The sequence below is a fragment of the Nasonia vitripennis genome (genome assembly GCF_009193385.2).
Source record: "Nasonia vitripennis strain AsymCx chromosome 2 unlocalized genomic scaffold, Nvit_psr_1.1 chr2_random0002, whole genome shotgun sequence".
NCBI classification, from domain to species: Eukaryota; Metazoa; Arthropoda; class Insecta; order Hymenoptera; family Pteromalidae; genus Nasonia; species Nasonia vitripennis.
The window spans coordinates 2,276,732-2,298,716 of record NW_022279608.1 but is presented as its reverse complement, the minus strand read 5'-3'; the positions used below and the strand labels follow the sequence as shown (position 1 = coordinate 2,298,716).

General features: G+C 37.1%; 1 protein-coding gene across 16 annotated transcripts in view; it reads right to left on the bottom strand.

Moving 5' to 3' along the window:
* Positions 1–21,985, bottom strand: part of LOC100680429 (protein unc-79 homolog) — a 2,400,004-nt gene that overhangs the window by 774,657 nt on the left and 1,603,362 nt on the right. For 15 of the 16 annotated variants that reach the window (XR_004345182.1, XR_004345183.1, XR_004345184.1 and 12 more), the window contains one exon: positions 3,962–4,108. The exons of the other annotated variant lie outside the window; for it this stretch is intronic. Coding sequence is in view for 12 of the 15 variants with exons in the window: in XM_031923950.1 (XP_031779810.1) it covers positions 3,962–4,108 (147 nt within the window). In the remaining 3 variants the exon portion in view is untranslated. The remainder of the gene's footprint in view (positions 1–3,961; positions 4,109–21,985) is intronic. 16 annotated transcript variants of the gene reach the window in all.

The following is a 21,985-nucleotide window of genomic DNA, read 5'->3' as shown; positions in this document are numbered from 1 at the left end:
CTGAACCAGAAAAGCGACCTCGTCTAGAAAGAAAAGCCAAGACAAACAGACGAACTTGGACACATCTCAGAGAAGCAGTAATCGAAGTAGAAAATACCAATCACGATCTGCCACAAGTATCTACTCCAACTGGAGAAACCAGAGATACACACTCAGAAGAAGATGAACTTGGACAAATTTTTATAGCACGAACGAACAGAGATCCTGTCAGTTATAAAGAAGCTATTGAATCAGACGACAAACATAAATGGTCAGAAGCAATAAAACAAGAGTTAAAGTCTATGGAAGACAACAATGTGTGGACAATAGTAGACAGACCCTCTCTAGACAAAGATGGCAAAAAGGCACACATCATTGATTCCAAATGGGTATTCAAAAGGAAAATCTCAGAAGACGGTCAGACGACTTACAAAGGAAGATTAGTTATCAGAGGATTCAAGGATAGAAAAGAATATGAACTCAAAGAAACTTACGCACCAGTCTCAAGATTGCCAATCGTTAGAGCGACTTTTGCAATCATTAATAAGTTAAATTTAACTGCTTATCAGATGGACGTCAAGACAGCATTTCTGAATGGAAAGCTTGAAGACGACATATTCATGGAAATACCAGATCGTATAAAAATAGACCCATCCATTAAGAAAAATAAAGTATGTAAACTCCAAAAATCCTTGTATGGCCTCAGAATAAGTCCCAAGCGATGGAACAAACGCTTCTCAGAAGTTGCTTTGGAACTTGGACTAGAAAAGGACATAAATGAACCATGTCTGTTCACGTGGAGATTACAAAATCAGATGGTAGTATTACTGCTATATGTAGACGACATCATTCTAGCAGGCAACAATCAGACGAAACTAAAACAGATAAAAGAAAAATTATGTTCTACCTTTCAGATGAAAGACTTAGGAGAACCTAAATTATCTTTAGGCATGAAAATAACCAGAGACAGAGATCAGAAAATATTAAAACTGTCACAATCAGAGTACATAGAGAAATGTCTTGAACGTTTCAATATGAAAGATAGTAAGCCACAGAAAACACCTATGGTTACAAGACAGGTTCGAAAAAGAGAACTCATAAGTTCAGAAGAAGCTCAGATAGCAACTCATGCACCGTATAGGGAAGCTATAGGAAGCTTACTATATCTGGCAGGTGCCACCAGACCTGATATTGCATTTGCAGTAAACTTTCTATCAAGAAAACAGCTGTCACCCACTGAAAGTGACTGGAAGGAAGTAAAAAGGATTTTCAGATACCTCAGAAATAGGTTTGATTTTCAGAGCAGAAAATGAGTATATGGAAGCAATGACAGACGCTAGCTTTAGAGATTGTGAAGATTCATCTTCAACTGGAGGATATATAATAAAATTGTATGGCGACTCAATTATGTGGAGAAGCTATAAACAAGTTTACGTATCACTCTCTACCTGCCAAGCTGAGTACTTGGCAATGAGCAATGCTTGCCAAGAAATTGTATCGTCGGATAAAGCTATCAGAGATATAACAGGGAAAACTATGTATCCTGTTACCCTGTGGTGCGATAACAAATCTGCAGGGGACTGCACTCAGATGGAAGGAAATCACAAGTTGAAAAACTTTGATGATGATCTGGAAACAATTCAGAGAAAACTACAAATCAGAGAAAAGACAGGTAGTAAAAGTCACATGGCAGAAACACACGGAGACTACATAAAACAGTGTGTCCTAAAGGGACAAATCAGAGTTAAATGGATATCTACTACCGACAATGTGGCAGACATTATGACTAAACCTCTGCCTAATGATACTCATAAATACCTCAGAGATAAAATATTGAACATAGAAATTCACACTTAATTATAATTTTCAGAGTTTTATTTTTATATATATATATCAGACGAATAAGAATTTTTTGTACATATTTCAGATACAGGAAACCAAGGAGAAACTAATTCAGAGTAAAGTTCTGAGAATAAAAAAAACGCAGACGTACAGGAGGACAAGCGCCCGAAGGGAGGGAGTGTTGGCGAGTCTTCGCGCCGCTTGCCGTCTATAGTAGACTACAGGGCTAATCTAGCGCCACCATGCGGGCAGCGCTAGGTATTCACGCGTGCTCTGCTAAGTACTCACTCTCCTGCCGACCGCTCTCGAAGCAACAGCCCCGTCGCCCGAGTTATATATATAAGAAGAAAATAAAGAGAGTTATAACAGAATATTAGAGCCTAGTTTAATTACGAGTTCTCCTCACCAACCATCCAACTAGGATTAATCTAACAGTAACTACACCTCTTCTTCGAGTACCCACAGCAGCATGATCACATATAGCAGCAGCAGAATCATCCTCAGAGTAGCAGCGTTAGTAGTTAGGTTAGGGCTTTCAAAAAGTCCATAAACGCGTTTTAGTTTTCTGGATAACTCTATTTGTTATCTCATTTTCTTAAAAACTTCTTCATTCATTCTTTTATATTTCCAAAATACACTTTGGTTTTCTCTTTTTCTCCTGGATTAAGCATTTTGGCATGTAGGTTATACTCGAATGTATATAGAAACAACAAACGAATATTACCATACCCTTATATTTATATATATATATATATATATATACACACTCTTTTTAACCAACTTGTGATGTTGCCAGATGTACGGACTGCCAAAATCAAATACAATTAAACACTCGCTTGACCAGCTACCCAGCGAAATTACCACCTTAAGTGCTGAATCAAATGACTGCTAACAAAAAACTTGAATAATATATTGATCATAGTTACAAACAACTCTCGTGTACTAACTACGTAACTTACCATGCCCGTTTCATAAATACTAATAAAGTAAGGAGTTGCAAAAATTAAAAAAAAATTAATTTAAATGAAAAAATTAATTTCTCCTCTAAACAAAATGAAATATCAATTTTAATTTTCTGTTATATTATGTTTGAAATAATATTGTAATAAATTTAAATTACTTCGATTAATCTCATTTTTTTTAAATGTAATTTCGTTCTCATCGACATATATACTATTATATTATATTACGTTATTAATATGTACAGAAAAAATCAAACTCGCGTACCCTTTAAATTTGTTGTAGTCATAAATATTTTTTTTTTAATTTTTCTTGGGGCTATAAATATTTATATCTAACATCAACCGAGCGACGTTATAGGAGCGAGGTGACCCTGCTAGTTTTATTATAATAGAGGATTGTACTTATTGTTCACCCCAACACTGCTGTATGTCTCAGCCATTTTTGGTCACGGCCAAAGTCATTTTGTACAAAGCCATTGAACAGAGTGCGACTAGGTTTGAAAGTTTATCTGCTTGATATTGAAGTTCATCGTTAAAATTTTGCCCTATCTAAACAAATTTTAAAAATCATTAGGATTACAGTTCAACGATTAAGTGTACATTTTTACATTTGTCATGAGTTTTATCTAAGTTCAGAAGATAAATGAGTGCCTTATTTGAAAAGCAAACCATTTTGCTTTTAGCAATGTTTTCTTACTAAAATTTATAAATTCGATTAAAATTTCTTTTTATTGCCATAATTTTTATGCAATGCTATCGCTAATTATGATCCAATAGTTGTGCTCTTATGCCAGCGATGATAATATTGCGGTGATGCGCTTGCGCTACTTTATCCTTATTCTTTTTGTATTCTTGTAACAAATATTTTTCCGGTTTGAAAAGAAAAATAATAATAATAACTAAATAAATTGTTCGTTGAGCATATTTCTATTAAGGAAATTTTCAACGAATTTAAACTTTCGGAATTTTGAAAAAACATTTCAAATTGCATTCTGAGAGGACTACGGTCGTGCTATGTCGTTCTTACGGAATCATTTGATAAAAGTCTAAACTTTATAAAGTCCATTTATTAATTATTTATTTCTGATTTCAATATCGACTAAGGCGACAAAAATATTATGTTTGTAATAAAAATTATAATCTAACTTTACAAAATTTGAAAAAATACAATACAATACCTGTGGGCTTGAATTTATTTGAATCATGAACATCATGTAAACGGTCTTTCTGTAACCCTATTGGTAATAATCTTTCAAAAAATGGTATTTGTAGTTTTGATGTTTTGAAACAGTTTTCAAAAATAGATGCTTCATAATGTGTCTGTGCTGCAAAATATAATAAATCACTAATTATGGTTAATCGAAGTACTATTTTTTTTCCAGAAATAATGCAAAATGTAGCTTATGCATAGCCTTACAAAAATTATGTACAGAGATCTGTGCATAGATCTCTGCAGAGATTTCTGCACAGATCTCAGCACAGATCTCTGCACAACAGTTGAACCCTGTTAATTTTATCCTTTTAATTTCCAGAATACTCTTAAAAGCACAAAAACTTAAGCGCCTAGTCTCTACTCAAAAGCAACGTATGCCTTTGGTAAATAAGAACTTCGAATATCTTATATACTTGTAAAATTTTGGAGTCTGACAAGATAACGCAACTCAAAGGGTATCTGTCAAATACTTGGAATAATTTCAACATACTTGTAAAATTTCGAAACAAACACGATAACGCAAACTAACTCATATCGTTCAAATATTATATTATAAAATGAAACCGGATTTTTAAATTTATTTTGTCGCAAAATACATGCAATATTATCTTACATGATTATTCGTCGAATATATCCATTAATCATCAAAACAAAATAAAAAAATCTTTTTATTGTAATAAGCTACCTCTATCTAGTACCCCGTACCTCACTATTACTATAAGAATACAATAAAATAATTCAATAAAAATTGACTTTTAAAAAAGTAAAAGGTTAGGCAAGTTTGATATTTTCCGCAACAAAATCACAGATAGAAAAGAACTGAGATCAATCTAACGGCGTCAAGTTTATCAAGTGGCGCGGCAGTGCCACGAAGGCAAGTTTGAGAAGCAGACGAAGCTGCGGCGCTCGCGCTACTATTTACTTCTATGTTGAGGTTCGCATTTTTCATTACAAAGAAATAAATGCGTTTCTTTGTTGTCTCTAATATAATTTGACTTATATCATGTTTTATTATGCCAAACTATGATTTTCAACAAAAATATTGATAAAAACAGCTACCTTTGATATAATACACGAGTGTGTCATTCACAAAATGCTCAAATCAAATCAAAAAATGTTAGGACCGTTAAGTTAGCCGCAACGAGTGCTAGGACCGTGAAGTTGGCCGCACAGCTATACACAGATGGATATTGCTTTATCATCGGTTTTCTGCATGCTCGCTTACATGTAGTTTTTACTGTTTAGGTGTAAAAATAATTCGAAAGCGGTGTCTAAGTGTACAAGGTGGCCGATGACGAGGTCTAGGTGGTGCGCTCCGTAATTTTTTATGTCCAGGTAAATACATTATTCAAGGGCAGTGTCTAGGTGTACGGGGTGGCCGATGACGAGGTCTAGGTGGTGCGCAACGTGGTTTCTGATATCTAGGTGTAGAAATCATTCGAGGGTAGTGTATGAGAACGATAAGTGATTTCATTTCATAGTGATAAAAATGTTACAAAAAAGCAATTGTCAAAAGGCGCTAAGGTTGCTTATATTTTATTTTTAGGAGAAATATGAAATACTCAAAAAAATTACTAAAAAGGACTGAAATCTCTAAAAAAAAAAAAGGCCAGGCGTGTTTGATACTGCCCGGGATGCAACGCTGATGACCTGCGTGATGAAAAATTGCAAAATACTTGTACGATAATTTCCATAAATGTAGAACTGCTTATATTTAGTATAAGCTTGCATAACCTAAAAAAAGTAGGCAAACACACAAATCTCTAAAATGTCAAAGCCCTAATTTATACTAAAATCGCTTAAGCTGTAAAAAAAGATGTCTTAGAGTATTTATCGCGGATTATAGGCCACTAGGCTCTAAAAACTTAAAATATAGATTCTGGATTATTATTTTATAAAACATCAACACTAAATTGGCGTTTTAGGTGCATTAACAAGTCTTAAACAATTCAAATTATAAAAAAAATAAAAAGTAACTTTCTTCTTACTCATACAAAAACACACTCATGGCGCTGTAACTAGAAATATTTCATCATGGCGTCGATGGCCAAAACCAGCATACCAATCTCCAAAAAATTCACTAGCAGCATGGCTTACCACCATATGCTTAGTGCAGCTGTGTCCGTATGAGTACTCGGCCAAGAGATGACCAACCACGTGCAGTTGGTTTGGCCAAACGAAGGCGTAAATGAAAATTTCTGAATTTTGCAGGTTATATGAATGGATTGCAAGACTTGCAAAAAGTATGTTGTTCTGTTTAACCGAGCTGAATATCTTGTTTTTATTATAAAACACATCATTTACCTTTAACGTCTAACAAGATATAAACTAAGAAAAGTAGGAATTTCATTAAATTACTTATAAAAGCCATTAAACGGAGTGCGACTAGGTTTGAAAGTATATCTGCTTGATATTGAAGTTCATAGTTGAAATTATGCCATATCTAAAAAAATGTTAAAAATCATTATGATTACAGTTCAACGATTCAGTGCAATGCCAAGCAAATGTACTTCCTAACTTGTTTACTGTTCGAAGCGTGCGAAGGGCCCGTGCGCGCTCACTCCTGGTAGGATCGTCAAGCGACTCGTACGTTTGGCTTCCTTGCGCTTTTCTACGTTTGCTTTGTGAAGTGAATTTGAGATCTGCCCTTCTAAGAGCAATCCCTGTTCATTACGTTCTGCATTAGTGTTTTGCGTTTGCGGAAAATTCGCGATCGCGTCGTTCGCGTGTGTGTGCCTCGAGGCGTTAGGCTAAGTGTGCTTTGGGAAGGTGCCTACGTTGTGGACGTGGTTCCTTAAACCTGTCACCGTAAAAATCCTAACCAACAAAACCAGCCTTACGCCGACATCTTTCGACTCGCTTTATCTCAGTGCGGATACCGGATAAAGGGAGGAACGAGACGAGCGACGAAGATTTGCACACGTCTCCACAAATCGGAGGGATAATCTCAAAACCCTGTTGCACTATCCCGGCCGTTACTGTGCGCACACAGAGCGGTCGAAATCGTTGTTGCGCGACACATTCGGATCGTTGTAGCCGTGCGCACACGACTCCACCGTACCGAATGAATTCCTAACCTCAAAACCCGCCACCGATCCGTCATACCGCCACCGTACCGAAACACCGTAGCCGCAACCACCGAATCATTCTTGTAAAGAAATCGCGTAGATATTCTTATAAATTGTCAACCGCGTTAGTTTAAACAATTCTATTTGTAAAGGCGAAATATTCTTAACAAGACGCATAATTGATTTCTGTTTCAGCCGGGATTTAACAACTGATTCCAAATTGCTATTCTTTATTAAGAAATATATTTGTTATTATTAAAAATATAAAAACAGACTCTTTTCTTGCCCCTTTCCCCTATCCACATCCTGGAACCGACTGACTATCCAGTCTCCTGGGGAAAGTTGAACCGTTACATGACTTTTATACAGGATTTGTATATATGCAGCTTACGGAGTGGTCTAAACTCCTTATACAGAATGCAGAACTTGTTCAACGATGAACTCCAACTGTTATGTACTTTTAATATTCTTTCTTTCTTTCTCCAACGGGGGTTGCCACCTTGTCAAGTGCCCGCTTTATAGTGCTTGGTGTGGGGGCTCGTCTAGCGAGTTGTCGCGGTCGTCTCGACTCCGGTGTCGGGAGCGCGACGACTCGAATGCGAGTCGGTGACGTGAGAGGGACCGAGACCAATTGGCCAACCTTCTCCTTGACGCGTAACTGAGGCGCGTCCTGGCATCGCGGCAAAATTGGGTTGATGCGGGCTTTTGCCTCTCGGGCTCAAGAGTAACCTCCCCGGCAGGATCCTCGTATAAAGGGCACGGCTGTCGGGCCACTCCCTTGGCCGTGGTTAAACCTCGGGGTTCCCTGAGGGCGACCTGTGGACTGGTCGAAGGCTAAGGGCAGCCTCCCATTGTATTCGAGAGGAGGTGCAATGGGTACTTCATCCAACCCCCAATTCCAATGCCCTGGAACCTGCTAAAAAGCAGAGAAAGAGGTACTGCATCGCTTTAAGGAGGAAGATGGCCCACGGGCACGTTCACGCGGCTGCTTCATCTACTGATGTACGATGGTTCTCACGCTGTCTTCAATTTAAATCACAATGTCTTAACGTAAGAAAATAAGAAGTTACAAATTTGATTTAAAAATTATACAGTTTGAAAATTCCTCCTTTTTTGTTGTCACTTTCTTATTTTGGTTTAATTTCAATTTCAATAAAGAGTGAATGTAAATAAAATAGTTTTTCTTATAATAAACAAAATTTTCAACATGGACGATTACACCGGCACACAAAATAAAAAAAGATGTCTGTACAAAAAATCACACCCATGTATCCTTATGTTTTTCGAGTGGCTGAATTCCAATCCGGTGTCAGTTTGGCCCCATCACGTCAGGGTCAAGGTCAGTTGGGGGTCAAAATAAGAAGAAACGGTTCAAAAAAATTAAAATGCCATATATGTATGTTTTTTAGGTCGCTGAATCCGAATCCGGGGTCAGTTTGGCCCTATCACGTCAGGGTCAAGGTCAGTTCAAGGTCAAACTGAGAAGAAACGGTTCAAAAAATGAAAATACCATATATTTATGTTTTTTTGGTCGCTGAATTCGAATCCGGTGTCAGTTTGGCCCCATCACGTCAGGGTCAAGGTCAGTTGGAGGTCAAATTAAGAAGAAACGGTTCAAATAAATTAAAATGCCATATATGTATGTTTTTTAGGTCGCCGAATCCGAATCCGGGGTCAGTTTGACCCGATCACGTCAGGGTCAAGGTCAGTTCGAGGTCAAATTGAGAATAAACGGTTAAAAAATGAAAATACCATATATTTATGTTTTTTTGGTCGCTGAATCCGAATCCGGGGTCAGTCTGGCCCCATCACGTTAGGGTCAAGGCCAGTTCAAGGTCAAACTGAGAAGAAACAGTTTAAACCGATAAAAATGTTATATAAATCTTTCCAAAAATGGAAAAAGATACCAAAAATTGTAAAAAGTCTTATTCAACAGATTTGATCACTTACATCTTCCTTGTGTACAGAGCAAAGTTGCTTTCGTTTATATTTTTTTCTTGTTTTTTTTCCCCACTAGTTTAGTAACTGTCGATGTCTTTCTTTACTCCTTTTTTCTCTTGTAACGAACTCTTTTTTCTTCAAATGACCTATGCAATGGGTTTCTTTTTCTCTTTTTGTTATTTGTTTTAATGTCTCTCTTCAGCGTCCAGCAAAAATCTGCCATCATGTTGACATTCCATCTTCCTTGGTATCGATTCTCCATTACACTTATATCTTGATGAAATCGTTCTCCCTGTTCTTCACTGACGTCTCCTAGATTAAGAGGAAAGTAATCAAGATGGGAATGTAAGAAATGCATTTTATAACTCATCAAGCAACGCAAATTTTTGAAATTCTCCAACATTTGTGCAACTAGTTCCTGATAGTTCTCACTCTTTTTATTTCCTAAAAAGTTCTCACGAACAGTTTTGAAACTTTGCCATGCAGCTTTTTCTGTGTGGTTCATTTTTGTAATAAATGTTTCGTCTTCAAATAGAGTACGAATTTGAGGACCATCAAAAAAACCTTCTTTTAATTTAGCATCACTTATTGCGGGAAACTTTTCTCCTAAATACTGGTAACAATCGCCATCTTTATCCAGAGCTTTGACGAACTTCTTCATGAGGCCAAGTTTGATATGAAGTGGTGGTAGCAGATAGTTTGATGGGTCAATCAATGGCGTACGTATAATGTTCCTCGATCCTGGTTCAAAATGTGATCTAGTTGGCCATACTTTCTTAACGTAGTGATTTACCCTGTCTCTACTATCCCATAAACACAAGAAGCAGGGATTTTTAGTAAAACCTGATTGTTGTCCTAAGATCATGGTTGCAATTTTAAGATCACCACAAATTTTCCATTGATGTTCCAAGTACTTTATTTTTTCTAATACAATTTCTAAATTTTCATAAGTTTCTTTCAGCTTAGTGGAGTGAGCTATGGGAATAGATGCAAACCTGTTTCCGTTATGAAGCAGAACAGCTTTCAGACTTCGTTTTGACGAATCAATAAAAAGTCTCTATTCCTCGTCTTTATATGTATTCGGTTTTAATGCATCGACTAAACCTCTAACATCTGTACAATATACCAACGAATTCTCTTCATCGTTTGTGAAAAATTTCCTAAATTCTTTTTCTCTATCTCGATAAAAAGAGGCCGTTGTTCCTTTTGCTAACACGAAATGGATACCGATTGCTTGTGCCTGTAACCAGGCACCTCCACGCGGTGACGGTGGGCAACAGATCCGTCTGGCTAAGTCCTGGGTAAATGGCTATCATGCCGTCATGGCAGGCACAAGTGATAAGTGTCTTACGATGCAGGGATTCGGAACCCCAGTATCGACGTCTGGTCTGACCCCGGATTTAGATTAAACGACCAAAAAAACAAATATATGGCATTTCAATTTTTTGAACCGTTTATTCTCAATTTGACCTCGAACTGACCTTGACCCTGACGTGATGGGGCCAAACTGACCCCGGATTCGGATTCAGCTACCTAAAAACATACATATATGGCATTTTAATTTTTTTGAACCGTTTCTTCTTAATTTGACCTCCAACTTACCTTGACCCTGACGTGGTGGGGCCAAACTGACACCGGATTCGAATTCAGCCACTCGAAAAACATAAGGATACATGGGTCTGATTTTTTGTACAGACATCTTTTTTTATTTTGTGTACCGGTGTTATCAATCCAATGAAATTGTTGATATGATAATGATCTTAGGCGAAACCCAAAACAATGCCAGAGCCGCGGTGCGACTCTACTCTGTACGCTTTCCTCTAAGAAGGCGTCCTACTCACGACAAATTACTCAAATTACTTCGAAGAGCTCGTGATGGACATCTTCGTCGTCAAGGCAGACACCACGAATACAACGAAAATGATCCTAATGTTATAGCCGCTTTAGCAGCTGTTCATCTCAATCCACAAATTAGTAGTCGACAAATTGAAAGAGAAATCGGTATACCACAAAGAACAGCATTGAGAATTCTCAATAATCTCCACTATCACGATTACCACATAAGATTAGTTCATGAGCTGAGGCCACGCCATTTTCTAATGCGTATTAACTTTTGCCAGTGGGCTTTAGGAGTTTTACAAAATGATCCAGATTTTTTCAGATTTGTTATGTTTTCTGACGAGGCTATATTTCGCAGTGATGGTCAATTAAATAGGCACAATAGTCACTACTGGTCACCTGTAAATCCCCACTGGTACAGGGCTATTGACCATCAAAACCGATGGAGTTTAATAGTGTGGTGTAGGATCATTAATGGTTACCTGATTGGGCCATATTTTTTCGGTCAAAATGTTAACCAGAATAGCTATTTGGCATTGCTCAGAGATCGACTGCCAGAGCTTTTAGAGGATGTTGACTTTCGGACGTTTCGTACGTAAAATTTCCTGTTCTTTCCGAATATGCTATCAACAATAGGGGTTCCTATTTAAAAAAAAATTTGACCTTCAAATGACCTTGAAATTTGAATTTAAGGTCAAAACTAATTGCATAAAAAGATGTCCCCCTTGATCCTGGACAACTTTCATATGAACAATTTTTCTGTTCATGGCTTAATTTAGGACTTATTAGACTGGTTTGATTAAAATGGCCCACCCTGTATAATTGTATCTATAGATACAATTATATTGTTGCAGTATTTAATACAGATGGAGCATAAAAATTCAAAAGTTCGTCGTATTCGATATGGCCACTGTTCCTATTGATTAATGAATCACCTCGACAAAAAAAGAATGAGTAAATTAATTACTTGTGGTTTATGGTTTAATAAGAATAAACCAGATATAAGTGTCTATTGAGTCCCCTTTATTGACTACATGAACAGATTGTCAAAACAAAGAATTTCATGCATTGTCAAAGGCGAAAACGTAATTTAAAATTACATATTGTGTCATGCTGTGTAGACTTAGTAGCACGGACACTATTTCAAGAAATCAAGCCGTTTAATGGCAATTATGGTTGCAGTTGATGCCTTTATCCTGGGACATGGGTTGATGATGCTCAAAAATATACCTTATTACAAACTGCTGTTGATTTTCGAGAACATAAAAGTACTGTTGATGATATGTTTATTGCTTCTTCCGACAAACCAGTTAATAGAATTAAATATCTATCTCCTCTCATTAATCTACCGAATTTTAATATCATTACCGAATTTGTTTCCGATTACATGCACTGCTCCTTAGAAGAAGTTGCGAAACAGTTTACTGAATATTACATAAAATCAATAAAAATTAATGATATTATAGAAATTTATTAAAAATAAAAAGGATCACAGCTCTTCATCAAATTGCAAAATTGAATCGGCCAATAAGTTCTAGATAAGGTTGGAAAGCCTGTGAATGGGAATATTATGTTTTATATTATAGCGCCATAATTTTGTCAGAATATTTAACCAGACGTAATTATTATCACTGGCTTTTATTTGTAGAAAGTTTGTACATTTTACTAAAAGATAATATTTATGGGTCAGAAATAAATAAAGTAGATAAAATGCTACACGGATTTGTAGCTATAACTGAGAAGTTCTTTGAAGAGAAAGCAATAAGTTACAACGTACATCAACTCTTGCATATAGCCGAAAGTGTCTTAAATTCGGGACCACCATAGTGTCATTCAACTTTCTTATCAAGTGGCGCGGTAGCGCCACGAAGGCAAGTTTGAGAAGCCAGCAGCGACCGCGACACTATTTATTTCTATATTGGGTTTTAAAATTTTCAATTAAATAAATACAAATATTCACGTTATTGTATCTGAATTTTGTTGGCGTAAAATCATAATTGTATGCTTAACTATGATTTCCAATCGATATATTGCCAAGAAAGCAGCTTTTTTTAATAGAAAAGCATGTCTCAACAAAAATGTTAAAATCCGTTCGGGATTCTTCAGCCCAAATGTTCAGACCACGAAGTTGGCCACACACCGCTTGTGTTAAGACCATGAATTAAGCCGCACATATTTCTTTCCCGCATACTTATACAGGTTAGTTGGATTACTGATGTGATCACACATATATTGACTAGCGGGACTACAGATGTGATTTCATTTTTTTTTTTCATTTAACATTAAGTGGCGCAGTACCGGTAGCCAGGCTAACCGATGACGACGTCTAGGTAGAGTGTACCGTGTTTTTTGGTGTCTACGTGTAAAAATCATTCAAGGGTGGTGTCTAGGTGTACAACTACACTAATATAATTGCATCAATTATATAACAAAATTGACTTTTAAAAAAACTCTAAGTTAAGTAAGTCCTTAATTAAGCAGAACAATATTTTTGCTTTATTATGATTAAATATATAATTAACTTGACTTTGTTTGATTGAGCTCAGTTCTTTTTTATCTGTAATTTCGTTGCGGAATATATCTAACTTGCCTAACCTTTTACTTTTTTAAAAGTCAATTTTTTTATATAATTGATACAATTATATTAGTGCAGTATTTAATACAGATGGTAAATAAACATTATAGTATTTTACAAATAGTCAACGAAATTGAGGAGAATCCTACTGTTATAGATACTACGGATATTATAAGTTCTTCGAAATTGCATTTTAAAACATTTTGCCATTACTAAATATGTTACATTACTAATATCAAAAGAGCATTGTATATAGATGAAATATATTTTATAATAAAAAACTTACAAATTTACCAAATACTTATATAGTACTCCTAACCACAAATATACTTTTTGATGTTTTTCTCTCTCTATCAATTAAAATTTTTATTATTATTGTACACGTATTAAAAAGTTATTAAAATCAGCAATTTACAATTTTAAAAATATATAAATAGTAATATAAATAATATTTAAAAAGATTCAATTAATCTTTGCGAATGATAAAAATGATTTGCGAATGATAATGATTGCGAATGATAAAAATATCACTAAATATCAACAGTCTTTTTAAATAATTATTTTGAAAAAGCAAATGCGAACATTCTGACATTATAACCATTAAAAAACCGCTACCAATTAATTGTCACGTAGCTTCCTCCAACTAAATTTATAGGTCTAATAAACAAAATATTGTTTTAATATACAGTACATCTGCCTTCTAATGTATGCGGCGATTTTTGATACATAATTTAATTTATAAGTTTTGAATGGGTCATTGTCCAAAAATTTGCAGACCCCTCTGTTTTTTTTATTATAGAACGCGAACACTGCCATTAATTTTTTTCCACAGAAATTCACGCATGTTTATATGTGTTCCTAACCAACCTAACCATCATAAAACAGCAGGCTATTAAATAGGTCGCTCGCACAATTTTCAAGAAAACAAATTTTACATTTCAGCTCTTTACTTGAAAACCGCTTGACGAAATCGTTTAAAATTTCAGCAGCAGATAGCTTTTTTTATGGTGAATTATCAAATAAAATTTTGAAGCATTTGACTACATTGTTTTAGAGATATGAGGAATCAAACAATTTTCAAAAAAATTAAAACTCTGATATCTTATAAACTATAGGGGTTTAAAAGCTGTGCAATGAACTTAGTCAAAACACATAATATATCTACTTTTTCCCACAATCTTAAGTGCAATAAGCCCTTTTTACGTCCGTAATCAAGACACAAAAATAACTCATTTTTTTCAGTTTTTGATTTTTTACTAAAAAAATTAGTAGTCAAATCACTTAAAATTTTAACGGTATATAGTTTGACACCTGACTCATCGACATAATTTTTTTCGCGAAGTTGTGATGTTCAGTTTTAGAGACAGGAATTTAAAAATAAAAATCACCTTTTTCATTATATCTGCTGAACAAAGCGGTCAATCCGAAGACCAAACGATGAAGAGTAGGTGATTTTGTTCTCTTTCAAATGCGTTATAGCTAAATTGTTTGTAACAATCGGATGATTGAAAAAAACGCAAAATATTTTTTTTCAAAAATTAAAAAATGGTTATAAAAAAAAATAGTTGAGAAAATAAAAAATAACTGTTTCTCCCGAATTCAGAATCCAAAAATATATATGCATGTCGAATTTTATTGGTACTGTTGGACTACTTACAGCAATATTACGGTATACACACACACACACACACACACACACACACATCCATACGGACATCTTCTAAAAGTACTTGATTCGAACTTTTCTAACACACCGAAAAGTATTTTCTAGAAGTTTTGACCAAACTCAAAATTTCACTATTAGAAAGCTCCCTCTAAGAGGAAGCAATAAAAATAATAATGATAATAATAATGTTTAAAAAGTCTATTCAATTATTGCAAATATAAATCCAAATCATAATATTTTAAACTAATAAGAGGTTATATGATTTTCATCTAAAAATTATCTGCTAATTGAATGCGAAAATAATTGGGTTTTTAAAATAAGAGGTCACATGCTTTTCACCTGAAAATCATCTGCTAATTAAATACGAAATCGGCATGCTTTTCCCTTGAAAATCACATGGAAATCATCTGATTTTCACTGAAGCTTTTTCAGTAGGTCAGAAGACTGTTTGAAAATTTTAAAGGTAAAGTCTTGTTTCAAACTACTCAGAGATTTGCTTGTGCACCAGCTACTCCAGCGCCTTGGACAGGAAACAAAGTAGAGAGATCGGACGGTAGTCAGTCAAAGCTGTTGGAGAGCTAACTTTGTTTATTGCTCGTATAAGCGACAACTTTCTAACGGAGGGAAAGCGTGCCTCGCTCAGAGACAGGTTGAATATTTGACATAGCAGAGGAGTGAGTATTGGCAGTGCTTTGGAGATTACAACTTGTGGGATGCCATCGCTTCCCCTGGCCTTGGTGTTAAAGTGGAATACAGCAGCCGATACATCCGACTCTGTGATAGTCCTGGAAATGAAGTATTTAGGAAGGTCCAGACGGATATAAGAAAGACGTGGAATAAGCCATGTGCGATATACCACTCGACATCCGGGATAGCACATCCCTGGAAGAAGCAGCTAACAAATTCGCCAGGGGAATTACCCAAGCCTATGAGGGAAATTGCAAACCTGAACAGGTGAGATCCAAAGGTAAAGTCAAATGATGGAATCAAAGGCTGGAGCAACTAAAGGTAAAAACACAAGGGGCTCTGGAAAGTGCCAGAAAACACGGTACACACTTGCTCTGGATCCAATACAGAACACAGAGAGATATACACCGGAAAAGTGTTAAAGAAGCCAATCGCAACAGCTGAAAAAAATTCTGCAAAAATATCCTAAAGGACAAAGAGACAGCCAGGATGAATAAGATCCTGACGAGGAAACCCGATGCTGTCCTGGGTATGCTTAAGCTCACGAACGGACAATACGCCACTACAGAGAATAAGACGCTAAATCTCCTCGTACAAACGCATTTCCTTAGCTTTGAATAGGCGGGGACGGGTGATCTGTCAAGCAAGGGATCTGGTCGCAGGGCCGAAGATCGACATACGCTGAGTTAAGCGAAAATCGACTGCTGGTCGGGCGGATCGTCACGCACGAGAGGGTGATGTGGGCTATAAGATCTTTCGAGCCATTTAAGTCACCGGGACCTGATAGTATTTTTTCGGCCCTGCTTCAAAAAGCAGAGGACGTTATCATTGGCCCATTGATACAGATGGCAAGAACAAGCATCACGCTTGACTTGGTCCTCATGGGGTGGCAGGACACCAAGGTAGTATTCATCCCGAAACCAGGGAGAAATGTATATACATTCCCGAAAGACTTTCAGCCAATCAGCCTGACATTTTTTGTACTTAAAACCGTTGAACGAATGGTCAATAGAATAACATTCGAGACAAGGTATTGGGCGACAAGGGGCTACACAAAAAGCAATACGCTTACAGAGCAGGGAGATCCCCGGAGACCGCACTCTTTAGAGCAGTATCCACGATCAATAAACAGCTGGAGGCCAAAGGATATGTCATAGGCGCACTATTGGATATCGAAGGGGCATTTAACCACACATCGCGAGAGGTGATCAAAAGGACTATAAACAGGCTTATGATCCTCTCTACAATAGCGGGATGGATTGACCACATGTTGGGAAATCGCAATTTAGAAGCAAGCACGGGCAGCACGACACTTAAAGGTACGGTGGGATCTGGATGCCCTCAAGGTAGCGTCCTTTCACCACTAATATGGTGCCCGGTGGTGGATGAGCTGCTGACCGAATTGAACAATACAGGCTGCACGGCAATAGGATATGCAGACGACATCCTAATCATTGCACGCGGCCCTTTCCTTGACCCCCTGATAAAAGTGATGCAAGGTACCCTAACGTTAGTAAACAAGTGGTACAACAAGGCTGGATTATCTGTCAATCCAGCTAAGACGGAGATCCTGGTCTGCACTAGGAGATACAAATGGAAAAGGGAATGTAACTTGACCCTTGGGGGGGGGGGGGGGGGCACAAACTGCCTCTTAAGAGTCAAGTCAAATATTTAGAGATCATCCTAGACAGTAAGCTGTCCTGGAAGAAACACCTGGAATATATGATAGGCAAGGTCACCTCCAACCTGTGGCAAATTAGAATGGTCATAAAGAGAAGCTGGGATCTGTCACCAGAAGCCTTGAGATGGGTGTATGAGGCCGAACTCAAACCCAGACTGACGTACGGTTTGGCCGTGTGGTGGTCGAGAACGGTCCTCTCTACCTCAAACATTCTCCTTGAACGACTAAGAAGCCAAATTGTGCCCTGCACAGGATCACCAACTCGCTTGGGGAAGGCAATATGCAGGAGCTACCATAGCTTTTAAAAGGATTGGACAAAAAGGGAACTCTGCGGATGAACCCGAAAGCCATGAACAAAGCCTTCCTGTTTGACAAGAAATACAGAGTAATCATCGTATCCAGGGGAGAATGGAATGACGAAAGAATAAACATCTGGAATGATGGAGACCTGTGGTATACAGATGGATCCAAAAGGAAGGATGCTGCAGGAGCGAGGGTGCACCAACGACAAAGTGGCAAAAGAACAATCTTGCCGCTAGGTCGTCACGCCACCGTACTACAAGCAGAGCTGACAGCAATCATGTGGTGGCACGAGCGAGACTAGCTGAGAGCACGCGCCTGCGGATCTATATTTGCTTCTACAGTAAAAGTGCTCTCCAAGCACTAAACAACTCTACCACCAAATCTAGGCTGGTATGGAACTGTTTTCTGACTCTAAACAGACTAGCACTCAAGGCCAGGGTCACACTACTATGGGTATACCTGGGACACTACGGTGTCAAGGGAAACATGGTAGCAAATGACCTGGCAAAGTTAGGCGTGAAGAGTAGCCTAATAGGGACAGAGCCGACTGTCGGACTCTGCGAAAGTCTGATCAAGGGGAAGATCAGGTAATGAGCGGAGAATGAGACAAACCAAATCTGGAGTTAAATCGCCACGTGCAGCAAAGCCCTCGTGAGGACTATGGTTGTGCGAGTTCCTGAAAAACCCGAGTCGAGTCGAGCCGAGTTTTTTGTCGAGTTCGAGTCGAGTTCCCGAATTTTTCGAGCTACGGAAATTGTCGAGCTGTTCGAAAAATTTGAGCAGTTCGAAAAACTCGAGCAGTTCGAAAAACTCGAGCAGTTCAAAAAACTCGAGCAACTGGAAAAACTTGAGCAACTCGATATAATTTTTTTAATTTTTAAGATCATATTATACATTCTGACGCGCATTTCATTATACGTTTAATTTTTCAATTAAATATCAATTAAAAGGAATTTTAAGCATATTCATTGTCTTAGTGTTTATTATGGTTTTACTTTTGACTTTTGAATATGCGCGATGCAATATGTTGCGATGAACTGACCTATTCGCAAGCGGAACGCGGAACACACTATCCCTTTCCATCCTTAATTTTTAGTATTAATCATCACATCCTTATTAATAAAGTATATGATGATTAATGTTGCTACAGTAGAAGATAAAGTAAGCAGTGCCCTTAACTTTTCCAGAGATGAGATCAGTATTCCAAAAAATATAATTTTCATTTATCATGCTTAATTCTTGACCTTTAGACGACTGCATCTATTAGTCTAAAGTAAATAATCCTGATGATTCAAGTTTACAGCATTAATCAGCCAACATGTTACAGCAAATACTGAGGGTCAACGATAATACTGAAGGTATACTATATTCTAATCAGCTTTAATTCTTGGTGATTTATTAATTATCTTTGTGTTTTTTTTTCAGATAGGAAGTAGAAGATACCTTAGCGTAGCCAAGGCCTGCTATAGTATTGTTGAGCTTTTCGCTCTCTCCAGTCCCTCCAAGCGATACCAGAGGATTTGATGCTTTTTATGAGAGTCTACACTGGTTATTTATGATACTGCAGGCGTAATATATTTCAACTAGCTTCTAATTTTGTTTATTTGTTGATCATCTTTGTGTTTCAGACAGGACATGGAAGAAACTTGAGCATCGCAAAGTCCTGCTACTATATTGTTGAGCTTATCGCTCTCTTTTAATGAACTCGTTAAGTAAGTACTTCTTCTTATGATTAATTATTTATAGGTTATAGATTTCAGTTTATTGTAATTTTTTTATAGTCATATTTTTTTTAAATTCTACTACATCAAAAGAGTAAAGAAGCACAAGCTTAATCTTTCGTATAAGAGTTGTTCTATGAACAAGTTACACAGACAATTTATCAAAATGTTTCTTCCCACAGGATACACTTTTAGATGACAAGCTATCCACGCTCACCATTAGCTTCTGTAAAGAAGGAATACTCAAGTAAGTTCTAACAAAGGGTGAGGGATTGATCATGACAATTTTGCCAGTATTAACGTTTGCAGAACACGTGAGTTTGCATTAGATTTAAATTGTTTTGATATTTTACCTCTCCGCAATATATCAATAAGTATCGCAACATTCCAGGGTGTGTACGAGGTGGTGAACAATCTTGGCTCGATAGCGGCACGTTTTATCTTTCGTCCGATCGAAGAAAGTGGCTACTTCTACTTCACGCTGATGGTACAGCGCGAGTGTCCAATATCCCGACAGAATCCAGCCAACATTCAGGAGAGCACAAATGTCCTGAGGTATCTCTGCTTACTCGTCACTTCGATCGGCCTGATCGTCCTAGTCTTCGGGAAGTCCTATTCGTCGCTGCTGTTCTGGCTCTATGGAGGCGAGAAGCTCATTGCTGACCTCCCAGTTATGCTACTCAGGGCTCATTGTTTGGCTGTGCTACTGTTGGGCTTCAATTGGGTCACCGAGTGCTACACCAACGCGACGGCTGACAGCACTACCATCAACAAGAACAACCTGATGATGATCTACCAGTCCATAGCTTTTCTCATGACCACCTGCGTTCGGTGTGGTCGCTTTCTCCTGGATCTACTAGAACTACGATCTGCTGAAACTTAGCTTAAACAAGTGGTTCGAGCAACGGAACAGAGACGACAAGAGCAAATGATCATTGATTGTACAAAGTGCAGTACAAAATTTTACACTTGTATATTTCTTTAAAGATTCTGCAAAAAGGTATCGCGACTTTTTCTTCGGTAAAGTAACTATATACAAAAATAGCAACTATAGTACACCAGTTAGATAAGGTAGGAGAAATATAGTAATATTTTTACAGCGCTAACTTTTTATTTATTTTTTTTTTTGACAGTCGAAATAATGGATAAAGCTAAACATGGATTGATTTAAATAGGTGTTTTTTCAAAATCTGTCCACTTAATGTGCCTCCTCTGTAAAACGTAAGTTTTTCTACATTTATATACATAAAGTTTTTAAGCTTTTAATTAGAATAACTTTAATTAACATCAATAAATTAATAACACAGCCCCACAATAAAAAAAATTGTAAGTCCCAAAAACTTGACCACGGCACTTATATGTTTTTGGGATCGCTGAATCCGAATCCAGGGTCATTTTAAGCCCATCAGATCTTAAGTCAAGGTCAAATAGGGGTCAAATTATCAAAATACATTAAGAAAAGACTAAACCATGGTATCTTGGGGTTTTTGGGGTCGCTGAATGCGAATCCGGGGTCAGTTTAACCCCATCAGAACTTTCTCAAGGTCAGTTGAAGGTCAAATTATCGAAATACATGAAAAATACACTAAAACCATGGTATCTTGGGATTTTTTCGGGTGCTGAATCCGAATCCGGGCTTATTACAACCATATCAGGTCATGGTCAAGGTCAGTTGAAGGTCAAATCATAAAGATTCATAAAAAGTAAAATCAAACCATGACATTTAGGGGTTTTTGGGGTCGCTGAATCCGAATCCAGGGTCAGTATAGTCCCATAAGGTTATATTTGTGGTCAGTTCAATGTTAGTTCAAAGTCATGAACGTAAAGAGAGTGAAAAAAATAGTTATAAACTGAAACAATGCAAAAGGTAATGTAAACCATAAAGCAAAGAACAATATATATGCAAGTACAATCGTATCCTTTAAAACTATATCATAGTTTGCTGCTCCTTCATTTACTTTAAATTTGTTAGAAGTATATGCAATTCAATAATATACCCGTAAAAATATTAAGCCCATTACTCTTTTTTATGCAGGGATTCGGAACCCCAGTATCGGCGGCTGGTCAGGGTGAGCAAGCGGGCCCGCAGGCGTCGTCATCGAGCGACCGCAGCTCTTTGTTAGTGGGAAACTTGGCTTTCGAAGAGTATAATACTACAAGAATTTATCACTTGAGGTCTGGTGACCAAGAATGTCTTATAGCAAAACGGGATAGTTTTTGTTACATTTGTGGCAAGTATGAGACCCCAAAAAATAGAAGAAAAATCAATCAAAATATTAAAGAGCAGTACAAGAACATGTTTGACTTAGACATGAAAATTGACGAATTTGATTGGGTTCCTAAAATCATATGCGGAATATGTAGGAAAATGCTACAGAAAGGCAAAAATGGTAAAAATGAAAGTGCCTACGATATGGAACGAACCTTTAAGGAAAGAAGACTGTTATTTTTGTAATACGAATTTGCATGGAGTTAATAGTAATATCAAGTCGCACATTAATTACGCTA